This window comes from Patiria miniata, unplaced genomic scaffold, assembly GCF_015706575.1.
Source record: "Patiria miniata isolate m_02_andy unplaced genomic scaffold, ASM1570657v1 HiC_scaffold_23, whole genome shotgun sequence".
Classification (NCBI taxonomy): domain Eukaryota; kingdom Metazoa; phylum Echinodermata; class Asteroidea; order Valvatida; family Asterinidae; genus Patiria; species Patiria miniata.
This window is the reverse complement of record NW_024037062.1, coordinates 9,812,506-9,829,206: the sequence shown is the minus strand read 5'-3', so window position 1 is coordinate 9,829,206 and position 16,701 is coordinate 9,812,506. Positions and strand designations below refer to the sequence as shown.

Below are 16,701 nucleotides of genomic sequence, written 5' to 3'. Positions count from 1 at the left end.
CTTTTCTTTCGGTTTGGAAAAGTGCAAGTGAACATTCATTTTTTTTCTTATTGAAATAAAAGTGCATTTGTATTGATTCACGAATTAATGCGACTGCCAATTGTTTGTTTAAAATATTTGTTTAAAATATTGGATGCTTGCATTTGTGGTGTAACATGAACAGAGTGTGCCAAAAAAAGAGCAACATTCAGAAAACAAATAATTAAAGTGTTTAACTTTTTTCGGTGAAATTATATATTACATTACAGGCGCGGATCCAGAGGGGGGGGGGGGGGTCCAAAAAAAAACACCTTAGCTCTGTCCCAAAAAATAAGTCGAACCCCCCCCCCCCTCCCCCTGCTGTGACATCCCCAAAAAATTATACTGGTCTAATGTCTGCCTGTTCAAAAAACGGTACACCACTCTGTAATGAGTGTTAATAATCGTCGAATTTGCACAGCGCCCCCTATTGAAATTGGTACCCCCCCCGGTAAAATCGGAAGGGGCGTGGTATTTTCTGGTGGTGGGAGAAATCATATATTACAAAATCCGGTTATCCAACTTGTTTTCAAACCGATTAACGGTTATCTGATTTCACCGGAAGTTCCCATCCAGCTCACAGTCATGCCAACAAAAAGTGACGAGTGAGGTGCCGCATAAAATGCCCTCCCAATGACTGGGTATAGTTTACAGGATTCAATGACCACTGGGCTTTTACAATAACACTCCAGAGCTGTAACGTTGAAAACAAAATGGATGGGAACTCTCTGATAAGTTGAATGGGCAGGCTATTCATATACCAAGAAGACCACTAGCAAGTGAATTCAGTTGCAATCAGAGACCTTGGAGCAAATTGGGGGATGTTCCAGTTGTTTTCTTTAACTTGTGTCAAAAAAAAGGAAGGCTTAGTTTTTTAAGGTTTGTTTTGAATATCCAGTTCCAAAATCAAAATGGAACAGTGGAATTCAAACCAAATTTAGAAAAATCTGAATTTAAATTCCACCATTAGTTTTTTTCTAAGTTGAAGTGTTCTAATCTTACCCACACAACACGCAGTATTTCACTAAATAGGATTATACGCAAAATGGAAAAAAGGAGGATTGTTTCGAAAGGATTGAATGTAATAATCCCAAATGTTAAACACATAACACACGGGAATAAAATCACCCACGACACGATGTAAATCCATTACTTGCTATTGAGGGAACGAATCAGAAAACATGAAGCAAGTTTCCCTGCCAGGGTCTAGTATTGTCTTGAGATTGAAAGCACACCCTGGGAACAAGGTCGAGGCATAGCGAGGCCGACACTGCTCAGTGTTGAGGACACATGGAAGAAACAACACGGAAACATCAAAGGCCGTTTAGGAATGTCGCAGTGTTTATAATAACTGACATACTTCATTAAAATGATAGACAGATCCATATAGAATAAGGCACAGGACCTATCAATTAATTTCATCAAAAACACAATTTTTAAGCCTAATTGGCCCACTGAAATGGTACAAATGTCACATTAATACAAACATTCGACATACTCTTTATCACGGGGGGAAAGGATAACGTTGTGACTATTTTCCTGAAAGTTTGCGTTGGTGTGACGTAAATGGTTTTTGGGGAGCAACTCACAGCTAAAATCCAAAACAATTTTAAGGTAGTCATCATTTGCAAACATTTATAGACAAAACTGCCCAAGTATTGCAAAATATCCTGCTTGATTGAGAGTAAATAATAGGATCAAGCATTCTCTGAAACTGTTGGGCCTAGTATGCTGTCATTTTCAAGGCAACGAAGGAATATCGTCATGTCACAACGATGGTTCACACGGAATCATTGTTGAAATGGCTTGTTAGGAATACTACATCGGTTAACGTGTGTGATTTGTGGATGTAAAAACTGCTTGTATAACCAAAATGACACACCAAACACATGAAAGCTCGAGTCCAGATGTTGGACTACAGTGTTAATAAACTGTGTTTGTGTCCCTAGGCATGCTGGTTTATCACAATTGCTTCACACCACCCATGTGTAAAAAGTAAAAGTAAAGTTACATGTAGGTCTGTCACGAGCCAATGTGGCCAATCAGGCCAGCGTTCATCTCCGGTTTCAGTAGCATGAAACGACTGAGAATATTTTTGTATTCCCCCTGGATGGGATGGTAGTCCCAGAGGCAAGTGGGGGTAAAGTGGCTTGCCCTAGGACACAATATATGGTCAACAGCTGGATTCGAACCCACACTCTCCCCGCGTGTACAGGATACTCATAACGGCATTGACAGTTGATTTTGATGCGTTTGAATAAGCAGTTTGTGCAGAAAAAGCAAATATTATATTGAATATTTGACTTTTTGTTCATGAAACGGCAAAAACTTTGTACAAATATACGTATCTATGCATATTACCACAGTTAACAAAATATTGGAACATAAAAATAAAACGACAACGCACTTTCGTGCAGTGTATTTTGAGGAATTAGACTTGCTCCCAGTCCTGTTGCTTAAAAAATTCAGTCAGCTTCGTGGAAAAATATTTAAATTAAAGTTGGAAGGTGAGTAAGTCACTGTTGACCGTCACTGACCGGGAAGTTTTAAATTCTTGGCGAACAGGGCGGCCGCGGCAAGTTGTTTGTTTCCGTTATGTTTTCCGAGCTCTGTAATAACCTCGTCTCGTTGGAAACCCATGGCCGTGAGCTCGCTTATTGTCGATTCGGGGAAGGGGGCCGGTTGCTGGGACGGTTCTTGATGAGTTCCTGATGAAGTTGCGCTTGGTCCTGTTTCGGGAATGATCACGTCCGTTTGTAATTAGACTTTTTGTTTGATTTTTTTTTTTTTTGGCCTTTTGAGGACATTAGGGCTGTGTTGAAAATAAACTGGTTAACCGAATATTCAGTCATCCACCGAATATCCGGATGGCAGTTACCACAAAGAATAGATTCCACACGCTTAAAGCTACAGTCCATCATTTGTAATTTGTGCATTTTGTTCGTTTGAAGCAACAAAAGTGTTCAAAAACTAAAGAAGGGTACTGAACAACTAACCTGATGAAGTTTCAGCTCAGCTTCAGCTGTATATTCCGAGAAAAACAGCATTCTAGGATCTCAATTTCAAATCAAAAGTTGCTGAATCATGTTTTGAAGTGCTTGAATTCAGCGTCCGAGACGCGTTCTCACTGAGCCGATTGCAGCTATACGCGATGTCGCGCACTGATCCGACGAATTATAGCAACTGCGCGCGCGTGTGCGTCGTGCCGATGCTTGCGCGCGCTTCGCCGAATAACAAAACGAACTACTAATTTAAATGTTCCTACGGTGCGTCTTAAGACGCACCGTTGGAAAGGCCTTCTTTCGTTGATTACTTCAAAATGACAGCTTGCCAGAAAGAATAATTTCACAGGGAGTTTAGTCCCCTTACTATCTTTCAACCAAGTATGTTTTTCAACAATAATTACGCCAGTTACTTTTCGGATGGCTGCAAATGATGGACTATAGCTTTAAAAACAAATATGTCATGCGTTCTGGCAAAATGAGACACAACTGGGCAGAGGTTAAATGAGGGTTTGCAGGTATTAGGATAGAGAATAAAATGCTCCTTACAATACTGTCTGTTGCACTTCAATCAGACACTGCGTTGACAAGTTATGGCTGTTTAAAATGTGCATTTATCGACATGTCAAAAAGCAAAATACTGAGAAAAAGGCCTTTCAAGTTTCAAGTTTGCTATTCGTGAAAATAAAAGATGCCAATTGTTTTTCCTCTAAAACACTTGTATTCCACAATTTTAAAATGATTTCTTTAAAAGATTTGTAGTAGACGCATCAAAGATTACAAATATCAATAAATCTGAAAATTGTAAAAATATAGCCCCCATTCATTTTTTTTCTTTATTTTTCTCCACAACAATGTGTGCCCAGTTCCATCTCATTTGGCCAAAACGCCTCACATATTATTTGTTTATTGATCATGTTTACGAGAAAAAACAACAACAACGTAAATGACTTTTCTTTTACTGAGTCAGTAGAACAGTTTATTCAGGATCTCATGGAGGTTTTTAAAATGTTTTTTTGTTTTTGCTGGTTAATTTGGAGTCGAGTCCAAACGGAACCCTGACTCATCAATGGATTCAGAACTACTTCCAAAAACTGCTGTTGTCAAATGTTTTCAAAACTAATTGTGACCCAGTCCGAAGTGGCATGACCGTATTTTTAGATACCACCAATAATACTAAGTACAGGCAAAAATTATCAAAATTCAGATTTAGGCATAAGAAGCTAGAATCATAAATATATGTCGCTTTCAGTAAAATCAATATGTCAATTTGCTAAGGAGTTCATTTGGGAAACTAAAACAACAAATTTCAGGATTTTTCTAAAACCTTCCAAGGCCTGAAACATTGGGGACTGAAAAACCTTCAACTCTGTCAGAGTTAATCCGATTCCCATATTCTATAACATCATTAAAAAGGTCATGGGTTCGAGTCCCACCCGAGTGATTCTTTCCAACTTTCACTTGGGAGGTAACATACTGAGTATGCAGTGTTTATAGGGGCAAAACCTAATGTCGGTGAGGGGCAAAACCTAATTTGATTTACATCACCCCGACACAAAATTCCATCTTATTAATCATTGGGAAAACTTATTCAATGTCCTTTCCAATTAGCCTAAAATTCCAATTTTCAAAAATTGGTCCAAGTGACTGGTTATGTGCTAAAAGGTCACAAATTTAACTTCAGCCATTTCAAGTATGAGTAAAGACATACCTGCAGCGTCTTGTGCCGATCTGTTCAGCGCCTCAGCGAGCTGTTTGTCCTCAGATTCCATGGAGGTATTCTCCAGGGACTCCGACCGATTCAACCGGGCGCAGGCCGGCAGCTCGGCCTCGCCCAGGAACGGCGTCTCTGTTCCCGTGGTACCAATCTTCAGAATGTAATTCTTGAGGTCTATACAACACTGATCGTAGGGGGAAAAAAGTCACAAAGGATAAAAATTAACATTCAAAAAGATTACAGCATTAACCCTAACTCCCTAGGGAGTGTGCAAAATCATATTAAAATTGGAGGATTCAGGACTGTTGGAAGATCAATGAGTGTGGATTATGGGGCCCCAAAGGAGATTAGAAAAGCCGGTTTGTGTGGCCTCCGCGCAAAAGCCAAGGACAGGCGGTACTAATGGATGTTTTGCAAAGGTTGCCATAGTAACCACGTGCTACTAAAAAAAAGCATGTGTTATGGTGTTCAAGAGTCCAACTTTTTATGATACACAATAAGTCTTTTGATAAATCTAGGGTCCAAAGGGCGACCTGTTTCCTGTCCCCGTTACCTTGGTACTTTGTAATTTTCCATTCAATTGTCAGTAAGAATGACTTCAATTTTAATTTGTAGGTCAAGTAGTTTGCTATTCGTACTCACTCTTGGAGGACAATTAGGTGGGGGGGGGGGGGTGTGACAACTGTCAGTGCAAAAAGGTAGACAGAATCGAGGGGGGGGGGAGTGGGTAGGGGCATTATCTTGCTACAGGGGACGCTGATCAAAGCGGACGGTCATGGACACTATTGGACAATAGGTGGCGCGTTCATCCCGGCAAATTTGCCGATGGACAATTTTGCTGACAGGACAATTTTGCAGATGAAAACAATTAATGGGGGGGGGGGGTTATCACATCTAGGGGTGTGCGTCGGTTCCTGGTACCCGGGTACCCGACCGCTGATGTCAGGAACCGGTTCCAGATTATGAGATCGTGTACCCATAATAACTTTCCAAATTAAAACAGTTACTTCTCAGATAATGTCAAAGAAAGGTTTTGAATGCCATTTTGTGGGAATTTTCAAAAATGAAAACCAGGCTATATTAAAAATCAAAACAGATTTAACATTTACGAGCATTCCAACGAGCACCAGATGACGCTCGCAAAAGTTGCAGTCACACCGTAAAGCTAAAGCCCTTCAGACAACCTCCGGGATTTGAATTTTGGGGTTGGGTTTCTTTTACAGGAACTCAAGTTTTGCTTGAATAGGGTACCGGGTGTCCTGCTACCCATAAATGCACGCCACTAGTCACATCCCTCAAACCCCCAATCTATCGACCCCCAGGCTCATAAATCGTCACCAGTTTCACGAAGGGGCGGGCATGTCAAATTTGACAATTTTTTGGATTTCAAGTTTTTTTCACTATTTTGCTTTAAAACATGGTACTTAAGCATTCTGACATGTTTCCGCAAGCAAAACATCATTAATTCCTGAATAACATTAATGACGCCAGGGGCAGGCATCTCGATGATTGCATTTTGCGATTTCACGAAGAGACGCGAACATGCCTGCCCCTTGACCACGTACAAAACCTATTGCAAGGAAAGGCGTAAAAGTAGGTCAACAGAGATTTTTGATTTCACGAAGGGACGGACATCTTTGTTACATTCTCAGCTGTGCGCAGGTAATCGCGGGTAATTTTTCCTTATGGAAAAACATGTTGAACAAGAAGGGCGTAAATGTTGAAATGTGAGATTTTCATTTTCACGAAGGGACAGGCATCTTTACTAAGGGAATAAATGTGTGCTCCGGAGGTTTTTATCACTATGTTTAAGACCGCTTAGAGTCTGGGTGCTGATAATTACCTGAGCCGGAGGCGGGGGTAATTATCAGCACCCAGACTCTAAGTGGTCTTAAACAGAGTGATAAATACCGACGGAGCACATATTTATTCCCATTCATAAATACCTTTTCGGTAAAAAAAAATCATATAATTCGTTCTAAACATCCCGATTTTGTTCAACAAATTCACTTTATGCTTTTTGAAACATCCCTCTTGCAAAATAATGGAGTGTTCAGCTGGCGAGTAAGAAAACAACCCTTTTATGGAGATTGACGCGCGCGTATCATGTTCTGCGCGATGTTGCGCAGAACGCACCTGGCGCGTTGCGTTTTGAATTTAGAACTATATAATTCTGACTCCCTGATAGTGTTGCGCATGCCTAGGTGAGGATTGTGAACGTTCAACCAATGAAACGGTAAGAGGCACTGGATTTTTAGGAGTCCACATTTTATTGTGACACTGGAAAAGTGTTTGAGACCAGCTAGCCATGTCTTTATCATCCGTTTAAGACTGGCCACGTGACGGGCTCTCGACCAATAGGAATGCATAAACTGTCTTAGGTATTTATGAATAATTAATTTCAGCTTTTTAACCACTATATTAATTATAATTACCGGGTTCAAATTAAAGTTTACCTATCACAGAATTACGTCAAGGTTTTCTTATTGCATAAAGTTGTTGGAAAGTACATGTAGTAGTTTTTGCAGTTTTAAAAATGGAGAAACTTCTCTTGCGAATATCTCGAAAACAATTTTTCTTAAAAATCCACATACCCGTCCCTTCGTGAAACCGGTGACGAAATGTCAGATGTAACTGGAACAGGGAACAAGTGGACCCCAAATTTATAGAATGACCCAGTGGCTACGTACCTGGTGTCGTTTCAGCATGTCCAGACCTAGAAGCATATCCATTGGTTGATCCTCGAGAATGGCAAACGATGACTGCAAGAAATCTGGTCCTATTTGAATTTGTCCTAAAAAATAAAATTTAAATTAAAGTCAGAGTCCATCAATTGCAGATATCCAAAAAGTAACTGGCGTAATTATTGTTGAAAAACACACTTGGTTGAAAGATAGTAAGGGGACTAAACTCCCTGTGAAATTATTCTTTCTTGCAAGCTGTCATTTTGAAGAAATCAACGAAAGAAAGCCTTCTACCGTTGGAAATTTCCGTTAGTAGTTTTTTTTTTTAATCGGCGAAGCGCGAGCAAGAGTTGACACAACGCACACGCGCGCGCGGTTGCTGTAATTCGTCGGATCACTGTGCGACATCACGTAGCTGCAATCAGCTCAGTGAGAACGTGTCTAAGACGCTGAATTCAGGCCCAATTCAAAACAGATTCAGCAACTTTTGATTTGAAATAGAGATCCTAGAATGTTGTTTTTCTCAAAATATACAGCTGAACCTGAGCTGAAACTTCATCAGGTTAGTTGTTCAGCATCATTCTTTAGATTTTGAGCACTTTTGTTGCTTCAAACGAACAAAATGCACAAATTACAAATGATGGACTATACCTTTAAACAATTTGAATCTTTCCTATTTGAATTAACAAAACAGAAAATAACTGGACTGTGGTTTGACTCTTAACGATCCCCAACCAGCCAAACTGGCATGTACTGGCGCCTTTGGCAGCCAGCCACATCCACCCATAAATGACCACGAAGCACGGCCAGAGATCAGGAGTGTTTGATTTTTCGGAGGGAGGAAAACCGGAGGGCCCGGAGAAAAACCCACATGGCACAGGAGAGAATCAATGCACAACTCTACTTACTTAAGCCCTTTTCACACTACACAAATCTCAGGGTTGACGCAGGGTTGAAAATATGCATCATTTCACACTTGAAGAATTTCAACCCTACGTCAACCCTGCGTCAACCCCAAAATTGATTTTGCCCTGGGTTGAACTCAACCCTGCTCCAGACCAGGGTCGAGATTTTCAAGCCGGGTTGAAAATCTTGCCAGGGTTCAAAACAGTAGTAACTGAGCATGATAAGCTTGATTTGCATGAAACAAGTGTGAAAAGATGTGGGGTTGAAAAATAGAAAAAACTCAACCCGGGGCAGCACTGAGTTTGCCCAGGGTTGAGTTCAACCCGGGTTGAAAGGCTCTAGTGTGAAAAGGGCTATATGGTCCACAGTCGGGAATCGAACCCAGGCCACAGTAGTGAGAGGCCAGCGCTTTACGCACTAGCCACCCATAAACGGTAGTGTCTTACCTAAATGAACTCTGCCGATGATTTTCTGTATTCCGACCCCTTTAGCGATGCCCGCCCATCGTTTGTCAACCAGACGCATGATGTTACACCGCTCCGCACAGGCTTGACTCATAATCGTCATCTGGGCCCCTGAAAGAGAACAAATCCTGGACTTTGAATTTCCCTCACTGTCCGAGAGAGAGCAAAATAGGGGTCATTAGGAATAGTGCCGGTACGGGATACGTACATGTATGCCTCTCGGAAAAACTAGCTGGTTATATCACCGTTTTGTGTGGTTGTTTTGCCATAACCCATTTATACATCTTAGCATTTTGATTTGAAATGCACATTTCCCATAGTAAAAGGTAAAGGTACCCATAGCCATTACTGGCTGTAGGGGCAGTGGGATGTTAGAGGTCCACTGTGTCTTGAGCGCGGCATATGAGTGGCGGTGCCCAGTCCTCTCCTCTCGCCATCTTAACTTCCCTGAACGAATCAGGCACCCATTTTACTGTTTAGTCGTCAGAAAGAGTTTTCCAGTTTTTGGTCCGAATGGGATTCGAACCGCCAACCTTCCACTCCGTAGCTCCACGCTCTAGCCGCTCGGCTACGAGGCCCCTCCTGCACTTCCCATAGTGTACCAGATGAAATAACCGCGCAAGACTTGTTTTATTTAATAATTTTTTTATTTCTTATTTTGGTAGATAACCTATTCAGTGGAATCCACTGGTCTCCCATGGGTCCCAGTAAAGAGAAGACAATGTGAAGAAGTTACAGTTTTCGATGTGGGAGGAAAACCCCAGAAGGATATTCCGAGGAAAATCCACGGAATCAGGTAGGGACTGGAAACCCAATCCCAAATCCCCTTGTGCCTAACAGGCTGCATCGAGCTGTATACTCCCCAGGGAGATGAGATGGTATATGGAATGTTTAATTGGCACGATGATTAGGGGTAATAATAATGTAAAGCGCTTTGATCTTAGTTAAAAGCACTATATAAGAACCTGCTATTATTATTATTATTATTATTCAGTACAATTCTCTTCAAAACCTCAAAAAGGCGAGGGTTTACACGAATGACTCACCAGAATCTACAAATGCTTTGACAGGATGACTATTGACATTCACGTCGATATACAGCATGACAACTTGACCGAAGCTCTCTGGAGCATGCTCCATTGCCGTTTCCATGTTAGCATCCACGTTCTTCAACCTTAAAAAGAAATAAATTTTCAAATGTCCTTGAGTCACATCATTTCTTTATCTTGACGTCCTTCCACAGATAAAACATCACAAGGTAGACAGGGGTCCTGACAAAAACAAGGGCAATTCCAGCAAGGCTTTAAAGCTATAGTCCATCATTTGCAGCCATCCGAAAAGTAACTGGCGTAATTATTGTTGAAAAACGTACATGGTTGAAAGATAGTAAGGGGACTAAACTCCCTGTGAAATTATTCTTTCTGGCAAGCTGTCATTTTGAAGTAATCAACAAAATAAGGCCTTTCCAACGGTTTTGTTATTCGGCGAAGCGTGCGCAAGCATTGGCACGACGCACACGCGCGCCCGGTTGCTATAATTTGTCGGATCATTGCGCGACATCGCGTATAGCTGCAATCGGCTCAGTGAGAACGCGTCTCGGACGCTGAATTCAGGCCCAATTCAAAACGTGATTCAGCAACTTTTGATTTGAAATTGAGATCCTAGAATGCTGTTTTTCTCGGAATATACAGCTGAAGCTGAGCTGAAACTTCATCAGGTTAGTTGTTCAGTATCCTTCATTAGATTTTGAACACTTTTGTTGCTTCAAACGAACAAAATGCACAAATTACAAATGATGGACTATATCTTTAAGAGTTCAGTGAATAAACCTGAACTTGTCTTTTTCAAATCTTATACATCCATCATCTAGTAAAGGTCAAGGAGATTATAGACTTGTTTCCCTCCATCCTATGATCTGTTTCAAGAGGAATCTTAATTCCTTCCTTCGGTTTTCCTGAGTACCTACTTTTCTTTAGATTTCTCTTGTAGCCCTGTACCTGACGTGGCTCATAGCTTTGTTCAGGGCGAATATGTGATAACAAAACCTCCCAAAATAGGAGTTTGAGATCATTTCTCTGAATCACTAATTAAATAGCATGGTTAATTGGCTCTGTCACGGACATTACATTTACTTTCATAAGGCCAAAAAAAAAAAGTCTCCGGTTTCTGGTATGGAGCTTGCCCAAAAAGCGGTGCGGCGACGCGGCTTTTTAAAATTTTTACCTGAATTTTTTGCTTCAAATGTCAGCTGATGACTGCAATGGTGCCCGACTAAACTTAGTGCAAATATATGGGAGTCCAGAGAGGCCACATAAAGCTTATGCTCGATCGTAACCCCATCTAAAAACACGTTAAAATTGTGCAGCAGCAGGATTCCAGTCAAACCAGTGAGTTTGGCGGTTTTGAGACATCATCTTTCATTGAAAAAAAAACTGTTTCATTTTACCGACGCGCATGGCTACGGCGACGCGCGCGCATACCAGAAACCGGAGACTTTTTTTTTTGGCCTAATGCTGGAATTGCCTCAAAACAGCTTTCACTTTCAAATTCAAAACAGATGTTACAGATGAGAATAACTTTACAGTCACACCACTTCACAAGAGATCTCTGGATGACCGTCTCCTAATGGCGGGCAGAGCATGCTGTCCGACACGTTGAGTTTCCCCGGCTCTTTTCAAAACTCCACAAACTCACGAAGAAAATTCTTGTCACACAAGGCAACCGTGAACTTGTTGCATATTTCACTATGCAAACCTTCAAACCATATCAGATGTTACAATAGACTTGGGCCAAGATATGAGATCATTTGCCGAAAGAGGGCATGATCACAAGGATCACTATCACCTACGAACCGCTGTCGCAAAAATGTCTTAGGAATCTTGTAAAATCTTCCCCTGAAAAATTGGGGCAACGAGTGTGCATGCGCTACTTCTGCAGGCAATTATGGTTCATTGTTGGTCGCACGCGTACTACATAAAGACAAACAAGCTGCCATAAAGTTGTACAAAAGTCTGGTAGCATGTTGTACGCTGCTGGCTGAAATTTTGGCGTTTGGTTCAGGGCTAATACGTTAGGCAAAACAGGTGACGCGAGAATGCCATGACCCCTACAAGATTCCTGAGACGTTGTTGTGATAGCGATTCGTGGGTGATAGCGCTACATTTTGGCAACCCGCTCTATAGTGGGGTGATCGCGTATCCAATATAGAACAACGATGTTTTGACCCAAGACGGATGTTACGGAGATGCACGTACCTGATCGTTTCTGCGATTTGTTGTTGAGCGTCGGGATCAAACGGATCGGCATTCATCATTCGTATTTGCATCAATTCTCGCTCTGCTCGTTCTTTCCTTTGCTTTTCCAGCACCTCGGTGAACGCATCTGTCAAGGAACAGACAAGAAACGTAATAACAACGGGGGACCATCTTACATCATCTTAAGCCATCACAAGTCATCATAAGACATTAAAAGCAATAACAAAGTCATACAGACACACGTCTTTAAAGTCATCACAAGTCTTCATAAGCCATCATTAGTCATCACAAGTCATAACAAGTCATAAGTCATCACAAGTCATCATAAGCTGTCACAAGTCATAACAAGTCATAAGTCATCACAAGTCATCATAAGCCGTCACAAGTCATAACAAGTCATAAGTCATCACAAGTCATCATAAGTCAACATAAGCTGTCACTAGTCATAACAAGTCATAACCAGTCATAAGTCATCACAAGCCACCTTCTTACCGAGATTTCCACTCAAGAGCGCATCGGCTAAGGGTTTATTGCGCTCTTTGAGAAGCGACAACTGGTGGGGATTGGACAGCAGCATCTCTCGGAGTTTCGCTGGGTCGTTCTCGGCGCCGGCCTCGGCCTGCTGCTGGGCCTGCTGTAAGGGGGGCAGCCTGGGCTGCTGTCCTGAGGGTCGGGACGTGCCGGGAACTTGGATCTGACTGAAGTCCAAATTAAATGCACCGGGATTACCTACAAACAGAAGAATTTGATTGAAATCGGTTAAATATGTACTTATTGATGTGGGCTTACAGGGAAGAGTCTTAGGAAAAATTCGTTTTTAGGGCACATTTTGGGTGCACACATCGTTTGGACAACCGATTGTGTACACAGCCATATTGAAGAGTCAGGAAGTATGCGGTGTGCATGACATAAGCTAGCAATAACATGCGATACCTCACCATGAATATTGAATTTCTTATGAATATTTAACTTATCAAATATTCCAGTCTTATTTCAAAGGGCACCTCACATTCATCAAATGTGTTTAATTAGAAAGTTTCTCCCCCTCCTGGTTCAATTTTCAGCAAGACCAATGAATAACGTCCGTAAGTAACTACATGTAGAAGTAGGTAAGGAGAGGGGTGACAGTCAAGGAGGGAATGTGGGAAAACAACGATGTAGGACAAAACTTTTAGGCGCTTCAAAATTTATTGAAAAAAGTGGCGGCCGGATACGGAGCTCTTTCCAACCTGGCCAAATTACATTTCTCATTGTCATAAACATACATGTACAGTGTATTAAGCCACATAAGATATATTACTGCGCATGTGCACATTAAGATTCAACAAGTTACTTTTGTGGATAAACACTTTGCCATACGCATGCAAAATCATAACGGGGTACCAACGAAATCAAAGAAAAGATCTTGTTTTGAAGTAAATGCAAACTTTCAAGTTTTTTTTAACGGCACCATGGTTTAAGTTGTTTTGTATGCTCCAACTTTTGTTTCCATCTTCTTTTTGATTCGATGACAAATTGCAAAATGTGGCTGACTATCTGACTATGGAGAAATGTGTAGAAACAGAGACTAGGGGGAAAAATTGTGCAACCTGACGCCACTTTTTCTTCATCCATTATCATAATGAAGGTCCGTCATTGCAAAAATGATGATAAGACATGAATCTGGGACTGAGAAACATTTCCAATTTTGTTAAGAAATTCTTAGAAAAATTGGCTTGACTCTCCATAGACGGCGTCAGGTTGCAACATGTTTTTCCGAGACTAGTACCAAACATGCAAGATGTTTCTTTTGGCACAGTTGATTGATGCAGTACTGAAGGGTTGTTGGACTGGTTGTTTCAGGTGCCAGTCTATTTTCTTGTATTGTAATTTTTTAAAATTTTATGTTTTCAATATTACTATCATACACAGTACAATGCAGTACCAAGTCCCAAATTTCTTGACTACTTAATATATAAACTCCAAATTCTACCTTGTTGTGTTGGAGCTGGTTGTTGGGTCTGTTGAAGCAGGATCATATCGCCGTCTTTGACTCCATACGCCCCTAGTGTCTTCATAGGCTCGTTCAACAACACTCCATCGTGAATCACAGCACACTGATCGCTCGGCACACGGCATTCAAACTCGCAGAGCGCTTTGAAATTTATCAGTTCTAATTCCGCACTGACGTCCAACGTGAACACATCCCCAGCGATGGTCGTGACGCAGACTTTCATCGTGGTTATTGTACGGCAAATGTTCGGTGTTTTGTCGCTGAAAATTCTGCACGAAATCCGAAAATTTCGCGATTAAAATGCGAGGATGACATGCACGTTTGTATACGGCATTTGATTGTTCGCTTACACGGAAAGATCATTCCTCAAGTAATTAAGTGAAGGGCGCCCTCAAGAACTTCGGCTGTCCCCAACCTCGTTGCGACTGCGAGCATGCAGTACACTCCCATTACCTGCTCTCTATTACAAACGAAGTTGTAAATACAGTTGGTCCTGGCTTAACTGACTCGAGGCCAGTAAACTTTTGATTATCGGTATTTCTTTTAAATGTTATTTTTAGAGACACCAAAATCCTGCCACACAAAGCTATGATCGGTCAGTCAGTCAGTCAGTCAATCAGTCAGTCAGTTTATATACACTAAGCCTTCACGTTGTTTCTTTTAAATTCACTAGAATTATTTGCTTTGCATACATTTTGTTCGTTTACAATAACAATAACACTCAAAAGCCAAAAGACGAATGTTCGAAACCTAACGAAATCAGTGGATATTACACTTTTCGAAAAAACAAAACAAAACAATGAAAACCCATGCACAACATTACACTGAGAACAGAACCCAATCTATTTTTTCGAACCTCAGTTTCTGAGGTTCAAGCCTAATGTAGCATGTAGTGCCTGCAGCGGGTATTTTAGACTGATAGGAGTGGCTACTTGTGGTCAGCTGTAATTGATCCACCTAGCTAACGGCTTGCAGGTCGTGGTCAGTAGGTGTTGATTACTGGATGCCAAGGCCATTCCTGCGTGTGACCATCCATAGGATGCTGTTATGTTATCACTTGCAGCATGTTATAACTTCACTGTTGCCAAGGGGGTGGTGACCTCTGGATCTTGAAACACGATTTCGTCCAAAGCACTATTTTAAAAACAATAGTCAAGTGACTGATCGTTGGAAATCACCTACATTTCTTGATTTCTTCCAAATGACAGCAGTGGCGTCACCAGACTTTTCAGTCTGGGGGGGGGGGGGCACAGGGGGGGGGGGGGCACCAGCATTTGATGGGGGGGGGGCACTTAGGTGGATACGGATCGCCGTCCTGGGGGAGGGGTCTAAGGGGAGGGGGTGCCCCCCTCCCCTTTGGAAAATATTCGCATACGGAGGATGGGCTAGATGCAAAATGGTGCCACATTTGATGCTAAATTCGATCTGAAGATATCTCCAGAAATTGCTATTTTTGAGGTAATGATTTTAACAACGCGCAGAATTTTGCAGAGGATAGGGGGGCACCAGCATTTGATGGGGGGGGGGGCACTCGGGGGGGGGCACTAGGTTTTCCAGGGGGGCACGTGCCCCCCCCTGGCCCCCCCTTGGCGACGCCACTGAATGACAGCAAGCCAGACGGAATAATTTCACGGAGTGTTTAGTGCCAGTACGATCTTTAATCCAAGTAAGCTTTTTGGTTGTAATTCGGTACTGCAAATCGTGAACCTTTTAACTCTTTTCACACCTTAACATATAAAGCCAGAAATGTTAAGTCACAATCTTATAGAAATAGAGAAACAACGAATGACCTAAACTTTGTCGTGACCTGCCAGCCAATTAAGATTTTGATTTCAATTTTCCATTAACGAGTGATTTCGTAATCTACAGTCAAAATGCAATTTAGATCTCGCAGATAGCGGCATTTTGAGTCAGGGATATTATCTTTTTCATCAAAGTAACGGCCATCATAGATGGTCCATCACCTTTAAAATTACCGTGAAGCTTTAATCTGATTATAACCTTTTTTGGTCAAAAAAAGCTAACATGCAGATGGGCTGAATTGAGGGTTATTCAATTCAGCTGAACTAGGACGCTATGGTCGCCCGAGGCGAAGCGCCGAGTCGGCCGACCACACATCACCCTAAAGACGCTCCTGGAGAAGGATACTGGGCTCGAGGGAAACGAGCTACTGTCGGCAATGCATGAGGGACAGAGTATTGTTGATGTACCCTAACGTGGCGCGGCCCCCAACGTGGCGCACTTTGATTTTTTGCCTGTAGCGCCTAGCTAGAGCAAAAGTTTTAACTGAAATTTCACAGAAAGTGACATTTCATCAAGTTCTAAACACTCCCGTTCATAAATCGCGAGTTTATTTACCCGTTACAAAGTTAGAAGAAAAATTTATTTTGGCGTGATTTGTCGATTTTATTTTCAAGTGCAAAGTGAACCCTTTGAAAAATGCCCCGAAAAATAAGAAAATAATTTTCTGACAAACATCTGGCTGGGTATGTAAGTAGAGATAATAATGATTTATCAGAATTTATCAAGTTAACAGAAATTCTTAAATGTTAATTTGGAATTTTCCGAGATGTATTTAAGTGCGCCACGTTAGGGAACACTCCGCGAATTTGTGCCCAATTTCCGGACGCCACCGTTTTTGAATTTCGGATTAAATTTTATGA

At 41.6% G+C, this 16,701-nt stretch overlaps 1 protein-coding gene across 1 annotated transcript; it reads right to left on the bottom strand.

Moving 5' to 3' along the window:
- Positions 1-2,215: 2,215 nt before the first annotated feature.
- On the bottom strand, positions 2,216-14,407 carry LOC119731238 (protein DDI1 homolog 2-like). The gene is made up of 8 exons (XM_038204325.1): positions 14,018-14,407; positions 12,538-12,774; positions 12,046-12,172; positions 9,838-9,965; positions 8,774-8,902; positions 7,428-7,531; positions 4,732-4,921; positions 2,216-2,747 (listed from the first exon to the last, which is right to left on the bottom strand). Exons 1-8 carry the CDS (start codon positions 14,259-14,261, stop codon positions 2,548-2,550), a joined length of 1,359 nt encoding a protein of 452 aa, XP_038060253.1. The 5' UTR covers positions 14,262-14,407; the 3' UTR covers positions 2,216-2,547.
- Between the last annotated feature and the right edge of the window lie 2,294 nt (positions 14,408-16,701).

Coding starts and splice junctions, on each gene's coding strand:
- LOC119731238 (XM_038204325.1), bottom strand. CDS start 14,261: ATGAAAGTCTGCGTCACGACCATCGCTGGGGATGTGTTCACGTTGGAC. Junction 8,903..9,837: donor CAAAGCATTTGTAGATTCTG/GTGAGTCATTCG, acceptor GTTCTCTTTCAG/GGGCCCAGATGACGATTATG. Junction 2,748..4,731: donor ATCGGCACAAGACGCTGCAG/GTATGTCTTTAC, acceptor TTCCCGAAACAG/GACCAAGCGCAACTTCATCA.